At 34.2% G+C, this 9,723-nt stretch overlaps 1 protein-coding gene across 2 annotated transcripts; it reads right to left on the bottom strand.

Moving 5' to 3' along the window:
• Nucleotides 1-3,254: 3,254 nt before the first annotated feature.
• Nucleotides 3,255-9,520, bottom strand: cmc2 (C-x(9)-C motif containing 2). 2 transcript variants are annotated; one of them, XM_019117314.2, is made up of 4 exons: nt 9,210-9,520; nt 5,567-5,692; nt 5,202-5,273; nt 3,255-4,711 (listed from the first exon to the last, which is right to left on the bottom strand). In XM_019117314.2, the coding sequence occupies exons 2-4, from the start codon at nt 5,645-5,647 to the stop codon at nt 4,628-4,630; spliced, it is 237 nt and encodes a 78-aa protein (XP_018972859.1). In that variant the 5' UTR covers nt 5,648-5,692; nt 9,210-9,520; the 3' UTR covers nt 3,255-4,627. The 2 variants fall into 2 exon arrangements, with proteins under 2 accessions (XP_018972859.1, XP_018972858.1); XM_019117313.2 differs by having other exon boundaries at nt 5,567-5,695; nt 9,210-9,519.
• Nucleotides 9,521-9,723: the final 203 nt, after the last annotated feature.

Raw genomic sequence — 9,723 nt, 5'->3', positions numbered from 1 at the left:
GCCATAAAAACTGTCAGAAAGCTTTAAAAATAACAATATTATATAGGGGTTGAATAATTGTGACATGGCTATCTTAACAAAATATACTGTTACATACAAATACTACATCATACATTTTCTGTGTTGATTTTATGCAATCATATATATAAACACACACACAGAACTCAACATTTGAAGTGGATTACCTTCCTATTTCTTCTCATATAATAAAAGCATGAATATAGCAAGTCTATACAAGTCTTTGTATTCTCCTCCACTGATGACTGTGTGTGTGCACACCCAAATCTCATATTAATCTAATAACCCATAGACCCAAAACATATCTTTGTCCCTCCCCAGAACGACACCCTTCCATATTACTGTCTTTCCACTTCTGTACCACTGTCCCTCAAGCTTGACCGCTCTGTGTTTGAAATTAATTAGAGCTCTGTGCACTATTGAGCAAGTATCAGGTTAAGGCCAAAAACGTGCAGGGTGTTACAGGTTAATCCTTATTGATTTTAAACTATCTGCATATAGGCCCTGCTTAGCAGTGAGAAAAGAATAGAGAGAACTTAGCTCTGAATGAGCAAAAGAGAAAGCAAGAAGGGCTTTCTATGCCATTAAAAATCTATCCAATTTGAAATAACAATTAGAATTTGGCTCAAAATAAAAATATTTGGCTCAAGCAGTCGTAGAACCAATGGCCTGAGCCCAAATTCTGGGGTCCTATCCAAAATTATGAATTTAAAAACTGGGACAATTTTTGTAAAAGCACCATTAGGGTACAGTGAAGCACACAAAATAATGCATGCATTACTCTTAAACTCTTAAAAACCATGAAATGAATGTTGAAAAAGCCCCTCATTCAGGTCCTGAAGCTCCACAAACAGACTAACACGGGGTTCACACCGCAAGCGGCAGCAGAGCTGAAGCAGCGCATTAGCAGCAGGTAGGCAGAGCGGAAGCAGCGCGCGGCTATTTTGCTTTCACACCAGCAGCGGAGGCAGCGCGCAACTGAACAGCGGATTTTGGACAGAGTACTGTCAATTGGTTCCAATTGAATCAATTTTGTTTCTTCTTGAAAAATAATTCTACAATTTCACACATTGGCTTTATGTAGCCAACACATGTTTTCTGCTGAACATTCCAATGTATTAGAGGAAAGTGGCAGGCTTTTGAGGTTGCGGTGAACCTAGAACTGTAAGTACTTTGACATATTTTAACATAAAAAAAAAAAAAATATATATATATATATATATATAATTATCTAAATTATATTTATTATATATTACCTTTTGATATTTTTAACATTAGCTCTTACCTCCATAAAAAATTATTTTATATGTTGATACACAGAATATCTGACACATCAAATACACACATTAGCCATCATAAAAAGCTTATAGATAATTCATAAATGTATACGGCAAACTTCTTAACAGAGACAATGTAAATGAGCAAACTCTTGAAAATAGAAAAAAAGACGCAGATCATAGATGTCTATACTGTAGCTATGTGTACTAGGCCTATATTAATCTATGCTATAACACAACTCTTAATAAACAGCCTCTGACAGGACACTGACGTTCTCAACCACAGAATCTGACACAACTAAATGATTAATGCACAGAAAACTATCTAGCTTATTGGAATGAAACAACACAAAAACAAAAAAACTACTCTAAACAGAGAAAGAATACAGTAAAAATATGACAAGGCACAGAGTACAGACTGACTGAGAAAGGCAGATACAGACAGAGCTGGCTGCCCAGAGGAAGCAGGTTATATCTGTACTGTAGCCAAGGAGTACAAGAAACAGAGCTACACTTCTTAAAGGGTTAGTTCAGCCAAAAATGAAAATTATGTCATTAATGACTCACCCTCATGTCGTTCCAAACCGTAAGACCTCCGTTCATCTTCGGAACACAGTTTAAGATATTTTATATTTAGTCCGAGACCTTTCTGTCCCTCCATTGAAAATGTATGTACGGTATACTGTCCATGTCCAGAAAGGTAATAAAAACATCATCAAAGTAGTCCATGTGATATCAGAGGGTCCGTTAGAATTTATTGAAGCGTCGAAAATACATTTTGCTCCAAAAATTACGACTTTATTCATCATTTTCCCTGAAGTACTTGACTTTTATTTTGTTATTGGAGGGATTAACGACGTACGACGCTGCTGACGTGTTCTCTGGTGCACCCAAATAACAAAGAAAACACGTCAGCAGAGTCGTACGTCAGCGGCGTCACTGCACTGTTGTGAACGCGCTCGCAACAGACTCGGAAGAGAAGAAAATTATGAGTAAAGTCATAATTTTTGTTATTTTTAGAGCAAAGTGTATTTTCGACGCTTCAATAAATTCTAACGGACCCTCTGATGTCACATGGACTACTTTGATGATGTTTTTATTACCTTTCTGGACGTGGACAGTATACCGTACATACATTCTCAATGGAGGGACAGAAAGCTCTCGGACTAAATCTAAAATATCTTAAACTGTGTTCCGAAGATGAACGGAGGTCTTACGGGTTTGGAACGACATGAGGGTGAGTCATTAATGACATAATTTTCATTTTTGGCTGAACTAACCCTTTAACCACCTGCCCTTACTGTAATGAAATTCAAAAACATTTTATTTTCCCAAATTTGAAATTATTTGTCCCATTTTAAAAATGCTGGAAAATAATGAACAAGTGTAATAATTGCTTGGTGAAAAAAAGGGACGACATTTCACTACTGGCAAGGTACATGAAAAAAAAAAAAGATGGAAGAGAGCTGACAGTGATGTGCCCATGTACTCACACGCAAACTCTCTCTCTCTCACGCACACATACACACACAAAGAGATAGACAAAGACACACAGATTCAAACTTTTGTACAATCATATGCAAACACACACACACTGTACTTTTTTTGTTCTTGTTCATCAAATTATTCTCTGGCACTAAATTAATACAAATAAATATATCAATCTATGACGTATGTCTTTAGGAATTATGCAGATAACAAAATTGGAGCTAGAGTGTACAGTCATAGATTATCATATAAAAATCAGAATACAACCATCAAATATTTGTTGATGTAAACTGGTGCTAAAAAGATTTGCATGCACAGTGTAAGATTTGTAAAAATGTAAATCAAGTTGTAAACATAAAAGAAACATATATTTTAATGGTTTACATTTGGTGTAGTGATTCTGTATCTGTATTTTTCCACTAGATATAAATGTAATCTTCATGCTTCCAGTGATCTTTTTTTCAGAGATGCAAACAGGTAAGTGGGGGAAAAAGGTGAGCACATTGCATGGATTGGGGGCATGATCCACACGGAATTTCTTTTAGATATATATTTTCTTTACATGCTCATTTGTAGTTACTTTAAGGTATTTTTTATATATATTTTTATTACCTTAAATGTCCAAAACACAAAAACAAAAAATGCATTTTGTTGCAACATTTTCCAAAAATCAACATTTATTGAATGTATCCTCTACAATAAATGTGTGCTGTCAGAAAGAGCTGATAAACAGCAGAAAAATAAACTCACAATAATCCACAAGCAACGAACATGACACCAGTCCATTGGTTAACATCTTGTGAAGTGAAAATCTGCATGTTTGCAATAAACAAATCCATCAAAAAATATCCAATATTGCTTTCTCCATTGAAAAAGTTGTTTCATATGAATCAAGATGGATATGCACAGATAAAGCACTGTTTATAAGTGAAAACAGTCCAAAACTGTTCTAAACTGGGATTTTAATGTGAAAGGATGGGATTGACTTTTTCCACATGAGGTCATATTATTATATGTATTATTAACACATTTTAAAGCTAAAATGCATTAATGGATTTCTTTCTTACAAACATACAGCTTTTTATGTAAGACATTAACTGATGGACTGGAGTTGTGTGGATTACTATTGAATTATTGTTTTTATCAGCTGTTTGCACTCTCCTTTTGACCCATTCACTGCAGAGGATTCATTTGTGAGCCAGTGACTCAATTACTTGATGACATCTTCGAAGGCCTAAGGACGAGCAAATTTTCATTTTTGGGTGAACTATTCCTTTAAAACTCATTACCAACTATGCACTAATTTAGAAAAATGAAAAATCACATTGGCAAGCATATTTGCATTTGCAATAGTTAAGTTTACATCCCTTTTTGAGATGTTTATGCACTTTGATTGGAATCCTCTTTGGCATATTGGTTTTCTCTAATTGACAATATCTTAAATTCATCTGATTGGACATGTAGGCTCTTTAGTGTTTTAGTAATTGATAAATGAATACATCTTAATGTAGACAAGCTGCCAATAAATGTGCTAATGACAATGTTCATTTTTTACTTTTTTTAATTGGAGTTCAAACAATCAAAATTTTAACATTGTTTAATTTCAGACCCACTCTCCAGATAAGGTCACATCTGGGATACAGCTCACAGCCTGAAATTAAACATTATTAAATAAAACTTAAGTTTCATCTTCAACTTGCTCTACTACCTTATTTACTGCAAGGGTCATAACAAATCAATCCTCACAGAAAAGCATTCCAGATTTAAAGTGTCCAAGCACCTTAACACCAGAAACTAGTTCATGTCTGGAGTAGTTTTGCTCTTCAAGGGGGCGATGTTTGCTACTAGGGATGCTCTTTTGGTTGTTCCTTTAAACGCTGTCTCATTTCTTCTGCGTGGGCCTTGCTGCGCTCCCTCTTTGCCTGATACTGTGTGGACAAATAGAGAGGCAAATGATTTAGCTCAAGACAGCTAGACAAGTCAGAGGTTTACTTAGAGACTGATTTTAAAAATCTTTTGATTTAGTCCCTCAGGTAAAATGATTTCTAGACTGAAAACAAGCATTTGAGTTGATAATAAACATATGTATTTATATGGAAGATGCTTTGGCCTTGTTTCCATCTTGTATTAATACCCATCATTTGAATTGATAAGCCAAGACACATTACAGTTTACACGTATTATTCCAGGACGCAAACTCTTCATGGGTGAAAAATTATGTAACGACCCCCCATGTTATGAAAATAACATGCAATTACCTGTGAATAACCAGTAGATGGCAGCAGAGGATCACTCATCAGCTCAGTTGCCATTTCTACTTTCTAGATTACATGTCTTGCTTTTGGATTTATTACAAAATGACTATATGAGGTATACTAAGTGCAGGAAATCACAAAGTCCAAAGTCTCATGTCCTCACCTCTTTCTTGAGACAGTCCCGCATTGCACGGTCCACATCATTACATGTGCCAAAGAACTTGAGGACGTTATGCTATAGATAGAGCCAGACAATAATTACTTACATTCCTGTTTTCAAACCAAACATAAGATAAACATTTTGCACTGTCTCTTATTTGTGCACAGGTTTTATAACAGATTATCAGAAAAAAATGAAATTACATGAAGCTAAATATAATGAGGTAAATAATGACATTTCATTTCTTGGTTTGCTTCATTCACAAAATTAAATTTTCAGGTGATTGTGCATTTTTACATTACTGCATTGTTTGTGGATTGTACAATTAAGGAGATTAAAAGTATGTTTGCATGAGTATGTTTCCATACCTCCTTGTGGCACTGTTTGAGAAGTGTTATAAGTTGATTGCACTCATCAGTATGTAGATGGGGCGACAGATCAGGGTGCATCCTGAGTTAAGGCTGTATGTCTTGCAAGCTGTGACAGCACTTGCCCTGCTGGTGATTATTATTATTAAAGTAAGGCCAACGTGAAGAAGAGGGGGGAGTGCATAAAAATTTTCACAGTACTGTACTTTACAGGTAAATCATTCTCCGATTTGGAGAAGTTATCTTAGTTCTTCTATGTATTTATGCTGTCTCTTTGTTCATTCATGTAATCCCTGATTCTATGATAGTGTGTGGGACAAAGATATAAATAATCATCTTCAAAAAAAATGTTTCTGTGAATCATCTAATATCCTTAAGACTTTTCAGTGCTATAAAAAAGTTTAATTGACAAAAATGAAAAATCTGTCAGTTTACTCCATAAGACTTCAATTCATCTTTGGAAGACAATTTAAAAGATTTTTAATATTCTCTTGTAATTTGTGTCCATCCCTTCACTCTTCCAAAAAATACAAAAATACAATGTAGTTACATTGTACAAAAATACAAATAATCTATATGAATCAGACATCTTCTGAAGAGATGCAACCTCACTACTTCTTGCACCTCAAGCACAGTTGTCCATTTACCATATTTGAGGAGCATTATGTATGTGTGTAGATCAATGTTAAATTAAATATAAAAGCCTAAACTAAATGGATTAAGCGGATTGGGATTAAAAAAAAATTGATTGATTATCAGGCCAATGGTTATAGTTTATCACTGCAGAAAACAAATGAGAAAATTTGACATGACATAAAGGATACTACAGCCTCCCCATCCCATCCCATCACTCATTCTAATATCCTCTGAAATCTGAGACACTTACCTGCAACAGAAGAAAACATTTATTAAAATTACAATACATACATATATAAATAAGACATGAAAGTGGCATTCACAGAACTGTTGGTTACTATGACTTTACAATTCTCTTCATGACAAAAGACAGCAAAGTCACTTTTCACTAGAAATGTTATGGTGGACACAGAAGCTCTGACACTTGTGTACAAAAAAAAAAAAGAGCTTCAACTCTATTTCTAAATGTATATACTCTTGAGGACTTTTCACACAGTGGTGGACCAAACATATTAATAAGAGAGCATTTAATTCATAGATTTACAGTCAGAGATGTCAGGAAAACTTGATAGTACGGTTGCCAATCTATAATATGAGCACTAGAGCTTTTATTCAAGTAGGGTGCTGCTTTTATCCTCATTAATGACATCACAAATACGCAAAAAAGAATATTAACCCTGGGTTTATGACTGTACAACATGAAAAGTCTGTTTATGAATACCAAGGGTTATTAGTTAACACCTATTTTGTTAAATATTTTAAGTGTAAAAAGCCATTTTTGTGTCTGGAAATCTTGACTGCCTTGTCCCAAAGTTACTTGCACTGTGTCACCATAAAATATATTATCCTCATACACATACTAGTGCTGAACAATGTATTCAATATTACAGTAAATATATAATTACATAATATTGAGACTATAGAATACTTTTGAAAATCAAGATCATTGTGCCAAATATGGCACCGAAAGGCAATTTGACTCCTCCTGCAAACTAGCCAAGAAGTGCTTTTGTGTTCCAGCAACTAGTTCCCCACCTGAAAGAGTATTTAGTCCTAGTGGCAACACAGTGTAATGTCACGGAGTATCTCGTAAAACAAAAAAAATGTTGATTGACTTGTGTACTTGCTTATGAAAACTTATGAAACACTTGCATATTTTTCATAGTTGCACAGTGTAAAATAATTTCAATTTCTGCTTATTTTAGTGCCAATATGTTCAAAAAAGTGAATTATTTAGAGAATAACATTTATCTATCAATCCATCTTTCTGATGGTCATGACAATGTGATGTGAAACAAGTTGCTGTAATGGGACCATGAATAGGACGCAAAAGTTTGCTACGTGCTATTAATCATTTTGTCCAGCAGATGGCCACATATACCACAAACCCTTTACAAATGATCTAAAACAGTGCTTCCCAAACCTGTCCTGGAAGCCCCCTTCCCTACACCTTTCGTATGTCTCCCTTATCTAACATACCTGATTCCACTCATCAGCTCGTTAGTAGAGACTGCAAGAACTAAATTGGGTGTCTCTGATTAGGGAGACATACAAAATGTGCCGGGCAGGGGGTCCTCCATGATAGGTTTGGGAACCACTAATCTAAAATAATTGGCAAAGGGTTTTAAGCACTAATCCAAATTTCTCCCAGTTACGCTAAATTGCTTTATTAATATACTTTTAAAAGCACAAATCTGAATGGTGTATTGTGATTGATAATATTTTAAAACTGAACGCAATACAGCATAAGGCTGCAACATAACAAATAGTGGAAATTGATCTGAACACCTTGTGAATTCTTTTTCAAAAAGAACTTGTAACAGTTTCATCTATGGTGCTGTGCTGAGAGAACTTAGTAATAATGACTGGAAAAAAGTGTGGACATTTTCTTTTAAATGTGTAATAACTAATAAAGTAAGTAATCATTACATTTTTAGATCAATTAGTTTTGTGTTGATGTCACACACTTTATACCTTTATCCATAGTTATTTTTCAGTGGTGTTAACAGTACAAATGTACCTTTTGTGTATGTTTGTTTATTATTTTAATCTCCAGACCCAGCAAAACATTTTAGGGGAATTACAATTAGAGCATTAAAAAAAAAGATATTTCATTCATAAGTTATGCTACGTCCTTGGTAGAGGACATCGGGACTAATTTTTTTAAATAAATAAATAAAAAGACATGAATGAACATGCATCGGCAAAAACAACTGATTTTATTTATTTATTTCTTAATCACCAATACATTTCAAGTTTTCAGGATTTTTTTTAACCAAACTTTGTATAAAGATAATTTCTTTATGCAAAATTTGTGTAAAATGGCCATAAACAGGTTTTCTCATTATGTAAAAATAAACTAAATCTAATTTGCATATTAAAGTTTTTTGGGGGGAAACACGTAATGAAAAAGAAGTGTAATAATATACGTTTTTTTATAATGATATATAATATTTCATAGGAATGTTGAAATATAATTTATTTCCCTATTCATTTGTTGTGTCTCCCGAATTGCGTAATAAACATGATTTTAGTCCCAGTGTCCCCATATGAGGATGTATGTGTATGAAATCAACATCCTGTTTCGTAACAGAAAGTCATATTTTGATTTGAAACCCCATAACATTTTCCTTATATGTTGATTAATGACACACAGTTTAAAAATAAGTCAGATTAAATGATAATTACAAAATATTATCATATTTCCATAAGAGACTAAATAAATAAAAAACATACATTAATAAAAACCAAAGAGAGTGATCATTCATAAAGAAACATCCAAACATTTAGACATTACATTTATTTCTCTGAAAAGCCCTGCATGTGGTCTGTACATGACATCCAGACTTAAAACTGTGGCATGTATAGTCTCAGAGAAATGCACTGACTGAAATATAATGTCCTCTTATGCGGATAATGGGTCTCGGGAGGTAAAAAAAAAGTTTTGCCACGACGTTAGCAGAAGCTGTCAATTACACATTTAAGTTATTAAAGATTATCAGCTCACCAGACGTTTCTTCTGAGAACAGAGGCTGCTTTGACAGCTCTGCAAATCCAGCGGTTTGTTGCTCGTGAGGGGCAGCACAGTTCACGTGTTTACAGAGTGACATTCACGTGTTTACAGTGAATCAGAAAAGTATTTTGCTCAGCTCCTCGTCTACATTTGACAGTCTGACATATGTCAGTTATTTACTTTTATTTATTTACTCAGTTATTTAGTTAAAACCTAAATTTCCAACTAATTATTACGTCTTATATGTGGTGCCTTCCTATGGTGCGTTGCGTTCCTTTCTCTTCTTCTTCTTTTTCTTGTTTATTCGCGAATCGTTCTTTTGGGACAATACCGCCACCTATTGCACGGTTGATTATAGCGTTCCCTACTCTAGAAAAAAAAACTGCCTCATCCTGGCAGACAAGTCAAATTAATAGTAAATAAAATACTTTTATGTCCTTGCAGACGGAAAATAATCTCGCTACCTCTTACAGCTCACCACTTTTAATGGGATAAATGTATTAATTTA

This window comes from Cyprinus carpio, chromosome B18, assembly GCF_018340385.1.
Source record: "Cyprinus carpio isolate SPL01 chromosome B18, ASM1834038v1, whole genome shotgun sequence".
Taxonomy (NCBI): Eukaryota; Metazoa; Chordata; class Actinopteri; order Cypriniformes; family Cyprinidae; genus Cyprinus; species Cyprinus carpio.
This window is presented reverse-complemented; position numbering and strand designations above follow the sequence as displayed.